Here is a 14,995-nt window from a genome sequence, read left to right as displayed (position 1 = left end):
CTTTACTGTCCATCCTCAGCCCAGTGCCACTCCAGCTGAGCATGGTAAGGTCATGGAGAAAACTCAAGTATGCACAGGATAGCAGGATACCTGACTGTCCACTCTAGCTGAGCAAGTGTAGGGAGACCAAGCTCTACTCAGAGTAGGTACTTTGCAGATAGACCCTTGAGGCTAGAGTCCTTCCCAGTAACCTCAAAGGTCTTGCTGACTATGTTAAAGGTTTGAGGTGGCTGGTAAACAGCAGGGCTCTAGTCAGACTGTAACACCTCCCCTCCTGAAAGATTCATATTTAGCTTCATCCCTAGGTATCATTGATTGCTCAGAACTGCTCAGTCCTCTGGGCTTGATTCTCTGTTGATGACCTACCTCCTCTATTCTCATATTTCCCAAGAGTGTCAAATCAACATGACAATGGACTTGACACTTGAATGTAGGAGACTTTGGCAATATTATCTATCCACTCCTCTTGTAAATGAGAGAACCAAGCCCTGGACAGAGGATGCTACTTGCCTGAGTCATTGTGTTAAAGATAGAACTAGAGCCTTGGACTCCTCCAGATGCTTAGTCCAGACTCTTCCATTCTCTTCCTACAACATATGTCTGCTACCTCAACCCAACTCTGAAAAGACTTCCCTGGGCATGTGAAAGTGGCCTAAACTAATACTTTGGGAAACATTCATGACTGTGGGCAATACCTGAGGGAGGCAGAGTATGGAGAATGAAGGAAGCAGGTAGGAGAACCATGCACAGCTCTCCTTCATCACACGTATTACAAAGCAGCACAGATTGACCCTCTCTTCACCCACAATCTCTGCCCAAGTTGCTCCCTGAAGGCCTCTCCTTTTCTCTTCAAGGCTGCCCTTGTACTCATGTTGGCCTGCTTCTTGAAGAATAGCATGAAGATGAAGCTGATCTATGATGTGCTTGGGGATCAACCTCCCATTGGAAACACCTTTTGAGTCAAACTATGAACCCTTGAGAACATAAGCAGAAAATACAAATTAGAGAATACTTCCTGTGGGCCACACTCTGAACTCCCCTTTTCCTCCTGGTTGAACCCTCAACTCCACCCTACAAGGTCAGAATGAACCATCTGTATCTTCTGCTCTAGGTCATTGGCTTAGCTGCTCCCCAGGCAGCTATTAAAAACACTCGGGGTTCATTTGAAGGAGAATTCCTAGAGAGAAAGTTTTGAGGGGCCCAGCATGAGCTTTACTCCTTGTTCTATCTTCTAAGATATGGGGCTGCTTGGGTTGGGGAAGGCATCTCATCCCCAAACCCCAGACAGCTTGTGAAGAACTAAAACTCTGAAATTTTACCTTGGGACACCTATGGCAACTCAGATGCTTTCCTGAATCTCAATCCTCTTCTTAGTCAAGATAAGTTCTCCTGGCCCTCATCTCAGATTCACCTGGCTTCCCCTGACTCCACCTTGGCTCCCCCTGAAGCCTCCACTAAAGCCCCGTATTCAGTTTAGGGAACCCCCTGGCACGCTGCCCCTGCAACCTGTTCTGTCACATTCATTATTATTATTGTAGCTGCCTATTTACCTGTTTCTGAGGGAAGGTAGAACTGGGAGGATGCAAGGGCAGAATCAGTACTTCTTTTGTATGGTTGTATCCTGAAGGCTAGCCCAGTACCTGTCACACTATAGAAGCTTAACATTTACTAAATGAAAGGATAGAAAGACCAGGACCATTCATTTTATTGCAGTCTGTAGAGCCCTGAGCCATCTTGACGGAGATGTGCCATGTGTTGGTTGCTACAGGTAATGCACGAGCAGCGTGTTATATTTAGGAGATACAAAGAGTATGTGACGAATTAAGTCTTCCTCAAAGTGTTTCTCCTCCAATGGCTCCTTCTATTGACAACTGCTGTTCCTGTCTTTGGATTAACCTCGGGACAGAGAGGGGATAAGCCCGTTAAGAGCCCGTTTGTCCTACAGAAGGGAACTTTTGAGTCGGTGTTAAAGTAGGAATCCCGTTCCCAACCCCGGCAGGCTGCGAAGGTCGCGAGCAAGGGAAACTCCACAGGGAACAGGCGGCAGCCAAAGAGTTAACGCGCTGGACCCCGCCCTCTCACCCGCCTCTTCCGTTCAGAGGGGGCGGGTCTCGCGTCACTTCCTGGAGACTGGCTGAATCCGGAAGTGATCCCCGAAGACTGAGGTGCACCGGGGGATCCTGACGCCCGCCCAGGTTTAGGAACATGAGTTGGTGAGTGAGGCCCAGGTGGCAGGGTTCCGGTGGGTCCCCGGACTCGCCTGCTCCGGGCCCTGTGTCAAGTCGGAGTCCTGGCGCCCGTCCTTTCTTCACCAACCCCTGCTCCAGGGTTCTTCAGGGGGTCTTCCTCTGTGCTTCCCCGGAGTCGCCACCTCTCGGCCACACTCTCCAGAGACGGGCGAGCGGATCCCCTTAACCTGGGACCCCTTGTCTGATAATGTTTCCTGGTTCTCTTTTTCCAAGAAACGGGACCTGTTTCCTCCCAGCCCCTACAAGTAAATGATCCCCCCACACTTTTTTTTTTTTCCTCTTTTAACAATATCCGTTGGGTTGAAATCACTGGGAAACTCCACCACACGTGTTCGCCTTAGATCTGTGGCTCTCAGTTTGGCGGTCTGGGCCCAGTTTACTGATCAGAAACCACCCACTTTCAGATTAATTGGCCTTTGTACCATTTGAAGTCAGGTACGTCTTCAAAAGACGAAGAAAGTTTGCTTCTCTTTTTAAAGGGACCAGAATTACACTCCAGCTTCACTATTCTAATGTGGAATTTAGTGATTTACAGAATTTTGATCTTATTAGTCTACCTCTAAAATGGACATAGTTAAGCCTAAACCTGAAGGGAACTCTTACACCATGAGAAGAGAAGCCCAGGAATCTTAGAGTAGTAGAGTCACAACTCCAAACGCCGCAGAGCTGTATGATAAACTTGACACATAGTAGACAATTCATAATGTTTAATGGTTAATATATTTTTTAAGACTGTTTGCCTAGTAGGCAATCCCTATTCGTTGCTCTGGTTGCATACTTCACAGGAAAGAGCCATGGCTTTCATTCTTTCCTGGGGCTCCCTCAGAGGCTGCCCATGTCAAGGACCTTACCTTCCCCTCAGGCCTGAGGAACTATGTATCCACAAACCCTCACCTCAGGAGATCTAACTATACTCCCACTTTATGAATAAATTAACCCCTAGAGATGTAGAAGCTGAATTGACCCTTTTAGAATCTAAGTTCCATTAACATTGGGAACATGTTTGCCTCTCTGTCCTCGGAGTCTAGCTTGTTTAAGTAAGTGCTTGTGATGGGTTCCAAATGAATGAAAATAGTAGAATATCCTTCAGGAAGGTTTTTGCAGGCTAACATGACCATTAGTGGAGATAGCTGTAGCCAGAAGAAGTTGATGTCAGTCAGTGTCAAGGATAGTTCTCTAGTGTAAGATGTAAACCATGTCTGTCCCCTTCCCTACCTGCTTCTTAGACCGGGATTGGTGGACAAATGTCAGTCAGGGCATCACATGTAGGGAACCCTGGAGCAATGCCGTAATTAGCCTCAGCAGGAGCTGCTCCTTTTCCCTCTGCCTTTTGCTCTAGGAGGCCAACAGAGGACTGAAACCCTAAAAAGCTAACTTTCTCATCTTGTTGTTGCTTAATGCTTAACTAGTGATGGGCAAAGCAGAAATTCTTCAGTTCCCTTTCCAGGAGAAAATTTCTTCCTTTAAATGTCAGACTGGGTCCCCCAGGCTGTGATATGTTGTTGTCCTCACCTGCTGAACCTTGAATCTTTAGTTATCTTGCCCAGTTTTTTGAGGTAAAAAGCAGAAAGTACAGGTGCTTCATATTGTTTAAAGTGATATTTACAATTTTAATAACTGCATCAATCTTTTCACTAATTGGGAGAAGAGTAGGTCAGAGGCCACTAACAGTAAATGATTTCCTGGGTGATCTGAGGCAAGTTGTTTCCACCTGGCTTGCAGAAAGTTTATTTCCTGAAAAACTAGCAGCCCATTTTCCTAAAGTCCATCAGGTTGGAGAGAATCGAAATTGGCAGCTATCTAGGAGCTGAGATTTTTATGAAGAATTAATTTAGCAAAATATATTTTGGTACCTCCTTAGGCAGAGGGTCACAATCAAAAGGGTGGCTTTGTCCCTCAAAATTGAGATTCCTTTCTCTTTCTACTTAAAGGCTGTCTACGTCATTTCTTGCGTGGACCCTGACCCTCTCTCTCTGAGAGGGGACCAGCACCGGCGCCTGGGCACACAATCACACTCAGTTCCTAGCTCAATGGCTGGCAAGGGGACCAGGGCTAGATCCTTCTGATTCACTCCCAGAGTGGTTTTCCTGTTCCCAGAATGAATCCATCTATTCATCTGAGATTGGAATTCTGAGTAGAGGAAGAGACCAGAGTGACGTAGAGCCATCCTGAGAGGCTGATGTCCAAGGTCAAGTTCACCAAGTACATAGGCTGTGCCAGCCATCGTTAAATAAGGCCTAGGGGCACACGGCCCATGGTCCCTAAAGAGTAACCATTGTTCTGGGCTAGGCTGGGCTTTCAAAATGTCACAGTGAGAAATGTCCAATATTGATGCCCTTTGCACACTGTGGACTTTGCATGAAGAGTGAGAGGCTTTTGTTCCTTGCTTCCTCTGTGGCAGTAGCCCACCCTCTCCGTTTATTTAGTGAGTACCTGCTGCCTTCCCGTACTATCCATGCAGCCACTCATTCACCATTCAACAAGGCAACCCAGAGAAGAAAGCGTTTGATCACATTTCAGATCTCTGGTTGACTTAATGGCTGTCAGCCAGATGCCCTCTCCTTTGTCTCCCTTCCTCCCTTCTAATCTCCCTCTTTGTTCCCTACCCCCTCTCTTCCTGTTTATATGTGTCTTTATTATGGTATGGAGAAAGAATGAAGAGTAGTGAACTTAGCTGTCCCCAGTGATTGTAGCCTTCCCGAGAGCCACATACCATGATGCTCTGTGGTTCAGATGATGAGAAAAAGGTATACTAGAGGAAATCTTCCTATACCTGGGGGTCCAGTAGTTTGAGAAAGAAGGAAATTATAGGCAATGCAGATAAATTCAACTAGGAGGCAGAGTGCTGTGTTCAAACTCCGGTTCACTTGCCAGTTAACCTTTCCTCGTCTTGTTTTCTCCATCTGTTGTTTTTGTTTTTGTTTCTGATTCTGGCTCTTGTGAGGCAGGAGTGGCTAAATCCCCAGCCCTTGTTTTCTCCATCTGTACCAGAACAAATAATCCCAGCAGACACACTGCTACCTGAGTCTGCTGTGAAATGAGTGGAGATGGTCTATGATAGGATCCTTTTTTTATTTTATAGGCTCTTCTTGTTTGTCCCTTAAATATTAGTGTTCCTCAGGCTCAGTGTTCAGCTCTGCGTTAACTACACAATTCTGTGGGTAAACATCCAGTGCTCTGGAGGGTGCTGTGTTGCTAAGCTAAGGTATTCAGTAGGTTAGGTTATTAAATGCTTTTTTCCCCAAGATCTTTTTAACTTACATTGGGTTTATCAAGGTATGGTCGCATCATTAGTTCAAGGCCAGCTGTAGTGTGCTGCAAGACATAATGCTCAACAAATATTTGTTGATATGCCTATTAAGCATTTACAAAATACCAATGTCTGCAAAATGCTGGGGGTGAGGCATGTGTAAGGCTATAAGAGTGAACCTCTGTCTTTCTCCAGTGCCTGGATATTCAGAATTCAGAAGGACAGCTGTTCACTAAATGTCAGCATCACACCATGAAGACAGATTTCAAGTGGTGGATGTAATTTTAACGGAACTTTGACTTAGTGAGTTGGTACTGTTTCTCTGGGGAATGAGAGAGGAGTCTGTGTTAGAATAATGCGGACAAGGTGAGGAGAGATGGAATGCGTGGAGAGAATTTGATGCACTCTGTCAGGAGGTGAATTGGGGTGCAGTAAATAATGACTGGGCGGAGGCCTCGTTGGTGAGAATTGGCACTCCGTCTCAGGGCCCCGTTTTACAGTGCTTTCAGTGCCATGCTGAGGAATTGAAATTGAGCCTGGCCTTTTGAAAATTGAAGGCTTTTGAGCAGGGAAGTGGTGTGGGAAAAGCAATGATTTAGTTAGATTGTTTTGGCAGTGACCTGCAGGATAGCTCAGAAAAGAGAAAGAATGGAGTCAGGGAAGTGAACTTGAATGCTAGCTTCCAGAAATGTTTGAGCACAACTTGCAGTTAAAATACTTTTGACATCACAACACACACACACACACACACACACACACACACACACACACACATTTATACTTGAAATTAGTTGTACACAGTGTATGTGCAGTGCACTCCAATATTATCCAGAATGTTCTTTTTCATATTTCAAAGAATAATTCACCTCGATGAGGGTTTTTTTGTTGTTGTTTTTTAGTATGAGGGAGCAAACTTGGGCCCTTGCGCTTGCGAGGCAGGCAGTGGAACCACTGAGCCAAATCCCCGGCCCAATGAGTTTATTTTTTGGAAGATGTATATAACAGAACAATGTGTGGTGGTTTAAATGATCTATTTGTGCGAGGTTCAATCCCCCACACCAAAAATAAATTTTTTAAAAGTATATGCATATATAATATATATGAATGAATAATAGTTATTGTGTATGGACTCCAGCTTGAAAGGCAACTATCTAGGAATCTAATTACAAATATTCAAACTAGAAGCTAGCACTTTTGATCCTAGCCAGCTAAAGATAGGGTTGTTTATTTGCTTGTTTTTGCTGGGTTATAATAAGAAATACAGAAAGGCAGCTGCCCCTGGAACACTTGTCCATCACTGCCCAGAAAAGAAAGCCCAAATGGACAGACGCCTATACAAAGATGCTCAGTCTTACTAGGAATCAACAGAAAGCAGATTAAACCGACAATGAGATGTCATTTCACAGCCAGACTGCACAAGTGTTAAAATCCGGTGGTGCCAATGTCCAAGGGTGAGGAGCAGTGGGAACTCACACACTGCCAGGTGGCGAGGAGGCGAGTTGGAGGTTATGCAGCACCCTGACCTGAGAGACTGCTGTACTGTGTAGCAGACCTGTGCAGGAAGCTGGAGCATGAGGAAGCCACTTGTGATATCTTTGCACGATAAAATATCACACAGTAGTTATAACGCATGTGGTAGAGCTATGTGTACCAACATAGATGAATCTCAGAAACATGCAGAATGCAAAAAGTTAGCTTCAGATCGATATATTCCACATGGTGCTCTTTGTATATAGTTCAGACCTATAAAATAATACTGCATCTTGCTTATGGGTGTGAACTGGTGTAGAGAATGTACAAGAATAATAAATGCTAAATCAGAATAGCAGTTACCCTTGGGTAACAAGGAAAGAGAGAAGGAATTGGGAACTGTGTCCCTCCAGAGCTTCAGCAGTGTCCATACTGTTGGACACCAGCTTTTCATGGAGGGGAAGGGGTTCTGCATCTGAGGGTTCAACCAAGGATTAACAGAAAAATGGGGAAATAAAACTGCATCCATACTGAACAGGTACAGATTTTTTTTTTCCTTGTCTTTCATTAAGCAATGCAGCGTAACAATTGTATGGCATTTACTTTGTATTAGAAATTGTAAGTAATGTAGAAATGATGTGCATGGGAAGATATGCTTAGATTATGCAAATACTAAGTCTTTTCTGTAAGGGACTTAAGCATGCATGGATTTGGGGATCCCTGAGGCCTAGAACCAGTCTTTTGTGGATATATCCTCAAGGCACCACTCCATTGCTTAAAGAATAAGATCTGAATATAGTGTGGTTCAGTGTTAGAATACCAAAAGTGGTAGATGATTAGTAATTAATATATGTTTTATAGCTTTTTGAATCTTTGCAGTATTTTGTAATACTTTTTAGTTCTAAGCTGACTTTACCTTACATTGCATGAGAATGGTTATTCCCTGTGGCCAGTGGGTGGGGATGACCTAGGGATGGCCCTGTAAGTGACTTTCCATTCTCAGCCCTTCTCCTTCTACCTCCTCCTTGCTAGGGGCCAGACTTTGAGCAGAGCAGAAGGAAAAGGTAACACTAACATCAGAGGTCTTTGTAATGCCTGGTTAGTAGGAGACAGACATGAAAACAAGATTAGAGCGAATACCTCAAAAGCTACCTAGCCAGCCTTTGCTTCTCAGAGCCTGAACTGAGCACTCTTAGTCCACCATGAAATGAGGCCAATAGGGTTTCTTCTGTAGCTCACTGAATAAGACAAGCCAGTCACCTCAGAATGCCTTGTTTCCCCTGTAATCTTCGGGAGGCTGAGGCAGGATTGCTGCAAATTAGAGGCCAGCCTGGCTACACAGTTCAAGATCTCGGTAAGACCATGTCTCACAAAAAAAAAAGAAAAAGAGGAAGCACATTTTCTACCATTCAGTCTTACAAATTAGAATGAGAATAGGCGATAATTTGGCTGTCAGAGCTGAAAAACAACAAAAATATAAACAATGTCTTTGAATTGCCTGGCTTTTTGAACTTCAGGTACTGTGTCAGCCTCCAAACATCTGTCTCAAATCCTTTCACTGCTTAGGAGCAAGTCCCCACCCCATTTAAGCAGATCTGTAAGTCCAGCTAGTTCACTTGGGGCGGCTGTGTGCCCTCCAAACAGATAAGATAATTTCAGGTTTCTAACTATTCCTCAGGGCATACTGACCTCTGTGTCACTGCAGTCAGCTCTCAGGCCCTCTCGGATTTATTTTCATCATCCAAATGTCCTACCACCTTCCGGCAAGTCCTTACTGATGTCTTGCTGCATGTCGAGTATTTGAAACATTAACTACTTAGCAGTTCATCTATTTAAATACAGAATGTCCAAAATTTGCATTTTTTCATTAATTTTTATAAGACAACAGGACAGTTTTAACAAATGTATTCAAAATAAGAACTGACTGGTTGAAATGACACCTGCTACAAACACTCTGCCTAAGTGACACTTGGGGTAAACTACTAGGTGGTTAAAGTCTCTTAACCTTCACAGCAACCCTGCAGAGTAAGTGGATTAGTATCCCATTTTATAGAGAAGGAAACTGTGGACCCTCAAGAGGAAGGCACTTGTCTCTCAGCTGGTGATTGGCAGGGTCAGGATTTGAACCCCAGCGTCTGGCTCCCAAGTCTGCCCTCACCCAGAGCTGTCTCTCCTGTGAAGCACAGGAGAGGACACTTCCAGCAAACCATATATCACATAGCAGCTAAGCACTAGGTCAGAGTCTGGCGATAGAACGTGCTCAATAAATGGTCACTTTAGTCAAATGGTCTCCATGCTCACGTGACCTGACCTTGAGTGATTCTTTCTGTCTGCTTTTCAGAGGGCAGCCTGGGGAGCCTCAGGGAAGGCGGCATCCCAGCTGAGCCAGAGGATTATTCTGGTCCCAGTAACAAGTCAGCCAAGTCACAAGAGTCATGTCTTTTATTTTTACACACGCACGCACACACGCACGCATGCACGCACGAACACTTCCTCAGACTGCTGGTGAGTCTGGGTCGTGTTATGTGTGCTCTGGTTTTGGATCCAGTAATTTAGAGCAAGGACAGGTGGGGTGGGGCCAGAGGCTGTGGTCATGGGGACCGAGATGGATGCCTTCAGCACAGGCCACTGCCCCTCTCTCAGGGGTCTTTCACATCCTGCCTGAGGCTGAACTTTCCCTGGCCCCTGGGCCTCACAGCCAGCTGGCCCAGGCGCCGGAGAGGATGGCTTCAACACGCAGCTGTTCCACCGGAGCCAGATGACTCTCCATAAGCTGGGCCCAGCCCTGGCCCCCTGCTTTTCCTCCCTGGTTGTTAAGGTAGTGGTGGCCTTGTGAGGCCTCAGACCAGAGCAGGCAGCAGCCCAAGGACAGAGTCACAGAAGGCTAGGGGCGGGGCCAGTCCTTGTAGCCTGCAGAAGCTGCTGCCTTTCGCCCACCTTCCTGCTCTTGCCAGAGACAGTGACTCAGGCCCAGACCACTCCCGGGGGAGCCAGGGTTTCAGCCACTATCAACCACCGCCCACTCTTTGCTCCGTTCCCCTCCTTCTCACCTCCCTCACCCCCTCCAGCGCTGTGGATCTCCTGCACAGCTGGGCTATTGGGGATCCAGGGTGGGGTTGACTGAATCATTCCAGGGTTCTTTCCACCCCCAAGCCAAGCCTAGACACACGTTCACTAGAAACACATTCTGGAAGCCCAAGCGAAGACAGGGAAGTGTGTGGAGGTTTTAGCCTCTCTCCACTCTTTTGGTAATGGGAGTGGAGGACTCTCCCAGGAAGGCAGGGATGAAGAGCTCTGCCGGGGTGACCAGGGGATCCCCTCCCAACTGCCATCTGGGCCTGCCTCTTGTCTCTGCCTCTTCAGTAGAGGGGGTGAGGAAACAAAAGATTGAGAAACCCAGCAAATTGAAAATGCAGAAGAGCTGCTTTTGTAAATAGACGTTACACAAGAGCAGGAGCTTTTTTGGAAAGGTTTTACTGAGACAGACAGAATTAGCCAACTGGCATCATGCTGCTAATAGAGATATTTACTGTTTGAAAAGTATATTTGTCACTTTGGAGAACATCCTGTTGACTTTTCTTTATTGTGAAAGAAAATAGAATTTTTCCTCTTTCCCTCTGTACACAAAGAACTTTTTTTTTCTTTTGGCCTTTTAGAGGTGGGGCATGTTAGAGGCTGAGAGAACTGTTTTCTCCATTTTATGGCTGAGACCAAAATATCCCTTCTCCTGCCCTCTGGTGCTCATGTTTGTAGAATTGCACACCGAGGACTCAGACAGAACCTCTTGATTTCTTCCAGAGCATGGAGATTCTCTTTTTGTCCTAGATCTCTACTTACCACCCCAGACTTCATAGGGAGAGTGCTGAGAAGGGAGGGCTGGGAGGAAGAGGGGCAAAGCATGCTGGTTCTCCCTTTTCTCGAGGACCGTGAGCCTCAGTCCGTGTGACCCAGCAGTTCCCAGGCAGCTGCAACTCTGGAGATGCTGCAGTGCTTCACAGCTCTGTAAAGCAGCTGTTTCTCCTAAAGGCCCCCATGCCAGCAGTGACTTGGACCACAGTGAAAGAGAGGCCAAGAGCCTGGGGAGCTGTGGTTGGGTTGCTCTTTCCTCCTGCCTTCCCCTCCTTGCCACCTGGCTGGATCCTGCTGGGATGTTCAATTCCGGGGCAGAGGGACCCCGGTCCTTGCATCAAGACACCTGCCCCAGTGTCCTATTTCTCTGGCAGGTTGGCATCCTGTCTGCCCTGGGAGACACAGAACAAACCCAGAAGTCTCCTTTGCCTTTATATTAACCTTACTTATGCTCTGATAACCTTTCCAGGCTTCACTTCTGAGGCCACAGGTGTATTCTTTTGTCTCATCCCTGGGACCCATTGGATTGTGACACCCTTTGTAGTTTTGGTTGTGATCAGTTCGGAACTGGAAGAGGGAAAACAATGAATGATATTACCTTCTTTACTCTTTATATAGACTTAGGTAAGAATAGGTTTTTTCAAGAACTTTAAATCACTGTATAGTATTTTACAGGGCCCTAAGGGCAATACACTTAGTTTACTCGTTCATTGATATCAGTGCTTACTGTGTGCTTGAAACTAAACTGTAAGCTCCATGGGATCAAAGAATGAGTCTGTCTTGTTCATCCTGATATCCCTAGAGCCAAGCATAGTGCTTGCCACAGAGATGGCCCTTAACTATTTATTAAATATTCATTCAGTGAAAAGTTGACAATAGCACTGTGCTTAGCACAGTACCTGTTGGGGTTACAAAGAAGCACAGTGTTCGGTGCCCTTGAGGAGCTAGGTGTCATGAAAAAGCAAGTCATAGATGCATCTAAGTTAAGTAGGCTGTCCCTTCACCAGCAGAGTCCCATCAGGAATGAAAGACCAGCTCAGGACTTGGAAGTGCATTTGCAGTCCATCACAGTGCTGGGTCATAGCAGAATAAACTGATCACCTACTGACACGCTGAAAAGTCATTGGGATGAGGAAAACATGCAATTGTTAAATCTTTTAGTGATCTAGGAACAGAAAGATACTTCCTTACTGTTTGGTGGGTTTTCCAGCTGATGTCAGTAACTCCATGATTTCATAATGAAGATCAGATGTAAAGCATTCTTACTAAAACCTAAAACTTTTTTTCCCCATACAATTTCTACCTAACACAATATATGAGAAATTGGCATAAATATTGGGAAAGAAAATGGATATTTTATTATTACTTTTCAAATCATAAGACTATCTGGAATACCTGTCCATCTGGGAAACCCAGTTAGTCCTTCCCTACCCCAGCTGAATTTCTCAGGCTGCATAGGTTACATATGTAGGTCTGGTGTCTGGTTTCAGGGTTAGTGTACCACCAAGATAAAGTGAAGAAGAGAATCTCATTTTATGTTATAACCAAAAATGTACAATTCCATGAAATGCACCTAAGATGTGTAGAGCCAAAAATTTCACATGTATTACTTGAGATTGTAATATTTAAGAAAATAAATGTAAAGATCTTAGAGGAAAAATAAAAACTCTTAAGACTGAAGAGCATAATAAAAAGACTAGACTGGGCAGAGGGAAATATAACCCTATCTAAATGAGTAAACCTAATATTTGTAAAGATGTAGGTTTGTTACACACATAACCCTCTATGAATATAATGCACTTTCTGTGATTTTAAATATATCTATGGGATTTGGGTGGGGGAGGACACAGCTGATGATTTTGAAATTCATCTTGATAATAAGTGAAAGTAGGCCCAAAAATTACCAGGAAAAAGAATTGTAATGAGAAGGGATTTACATTAGAAGGTACTAAGAGCTTTTGTAAACTTAAATAATTAAATCTATTATTGGCAAAAGAGATCAGTCTGTGATGGGGCATAGAAGTATTTAACAGTAATAAAATGATTTTCCCAGAGACCAAGTATTTTTTAAAACAACTGGCTTGTTATATACTCAATTTTTAAATGGAGTAGAGATTTAAATATAAATTTAAAACATGGCCCAGGGATTTAGCTCAGTGGTGTCGCATCCTGCCTCACAAGCCCAAGGTCCTGAGTTCAATCCCTGGTACAAAAAAAAAAAAACATAACTACAAAGTTACAGCAACTGAGACAGTGTGGTGTTGGCACAAGGATAGACATGTAGATTCATAAATTGAACTGACAGTTCAGAAATAAATTCTTATATTTATGGTCAGTTGATTTTTAATGAGAATGCTAGTACAATCTAATAAGGAATAGTCTTTTCAACAAACCATACTGAGATAACTAGATAATCATTTGCAAAGGAATGAGTTGAACCCTTACCTCCCAAACAATATACAAAAATTAACTCAAAATGAGTCAGAGACCTAAGTTTAAGAACCCAACTATAAAACTCTTAGGAAAAAACATAGGGACAGGTCTTTATTGCCTTGAATATGTCAAAGGATTTTTAAATATGACACCAAACACATGAGCAACAAAAGAAAAAATAGGTCAGTTGGACTTCATCAACATTTAAAACTTTTATGCCTTAAAAGACACCATTAAGAAAATTAAAAATAGGGGTGGGGGTTTAGCTCAGTGGCACCGTTCCTGCCTGGCAAGCACAAGGTCCTGAGTTCGATCCCTGGTACCAAAATAAAATTAAAAACAAACAGATAAGAGAAAATATTTGCCAGTCATATATCTCATTGGGGACTTAGAACTAGAGTATACAAGGAACTCCTCTCACAACTCAACAGTAACAAAACTTAGTAGATGCTTCTTCAGAGACCAGTGACGCAAGAGCACTAGGGATAGGGATACCAAGAGCCATCCCACATTTCGTTGTTGAATCCTCCATGGTTCAGGATTTGGAGACAATGAGAACCTCTAGAGGTAGAACGATGCCAAGCAATGAGATTAGGATTGGTTGAAAGCTATTCATGGACAAATCTAAAGGCCAGGATCTCCCTTCTCATCTCCCTTTCACCCGCAGATTTTCTCTGCCACACCCTGTCACCAAGGTGAAGGATCCCCAGTCCCCAGAGAGTTCTTTACTAAGGGACAGAAACCATGGCAGACTGTGAAACTAATGAAGCTTAAGCTCTGAGAACCCTGGCTCGCATGGACCTTCTCTGAGATCTTTAGAAGAAACCTTAGCCATGTGTTCACCAGCCCTCTTTTTATACACTGAAAAGAAAAAATACTTATACTACAATTAGTTTTAAAAAACGAAATAAAAACCTCCGCCATTGCCTTCTAGTTTGAGTAACCTAGGCCTTCACTGAGGGGTCAGGAGTACGCTGTTTTAACTGCAGTTTGTAATAAAACAAGTTAAAAATGGCTGACATTGAGTTGAAAATATAGACAGGGTACGTTTCTGGTCATCTTTAAATGTATTTGAAAATTAAAGGGGAAATTTGGTCTTACAGAACACAAGTAATAAAGATAAGCAGTTAAATCCACAGAAATTAGTCTGAAGTCAGGTAGAGTGTCACAGAACATTTTCAGTCACGCCAAAAGCTACCAACCCATTGCGGGGAGAAAATCAATTTTAAATTGGACGGATAATTGTTGGACACTACAGTTGATGAAAAGAAGAAGAGCAAATCATATGAACACATCAATAAAACATTGGAATTTGTGGTAGACTTAACATAAAAGACTTAACAAAGATAATAGATCTCATGCCCTCCAACAAGGACGTCAGCGACAAACTGGTTACTGTCGGTAATTCAAAGAACATTGAAGATTAGTCACTGTACAAGAAATCTTGAAGTGTGCTCTGAAATCTTACAATTTATTTGTGAAAGAAACATGAAATTTTCCTAAATTTTACAACAATCCTAAAATTTATGTTACCTCTAAGCTAGGGGGAGAAAAAGCCTTTCTAAACTGTCAGTATTAGAAAATAAATTTAAATCAGCCATCCTACGGAAAAGACTGAATTATCTTTCTTTTCACTCCTAGGAAAATAATGCTACCAACTCTGTCACTTGAGTAATCAAAGACTGTGCAGCCCAAAAATGTAGAGAAAAATACAGAGAGGTATGTCAGGTAGAGGGTTCATGAC

General features: G+C 43.8%; 1 protein-coding gene across 2 annotated transcripts in view; it reads left to right on the top strand.

Annotated features, from left to right (window-relative positions):
* Window positions 1-2,116: 2,116 nt before the first annotated feature.
* The window catches only part of Bin3 (bridging integrator 3), a 41,726-nt gene continuing 28,847 nt past the window's right edge, over window positions 2,117-14,995 (top strand). For both annotated transcript variants that reach the window (XM_033765484.1, XM_010624067.2), the window contains exon 1: window positions 2,117-2,213. Coding sequence is in view for 1 of the 2 variants with exons in the window: in XM_010624067.2 (XP_010622369.1) it covers window positions 2,206-2,213 (8 nt within the window). In the remaining variant the exon portion in view is untranslated. The remainder of the gene's footprint in view (window positions 2,214-14,995) is intronic.

This window comes from Fukomys damarensis, unplaced genomic scaffold (assembly GCF_012274545.1).
Source record: "Fukomys damarensis isolate Sample0158 unplaced genomic scaffold, DMR_v1.0_HiC HiC_scaffold_18, whole genome shotgun sequence".
NCBI lineage: Eukaryota > Metazoa > Chordata > Mammalia > Rodentia > Bathyergidae > Fukomys > Fukomys damarensis.
This window is presented reverse-complemented; position numbering and strand designations above follow the sequence as displayed.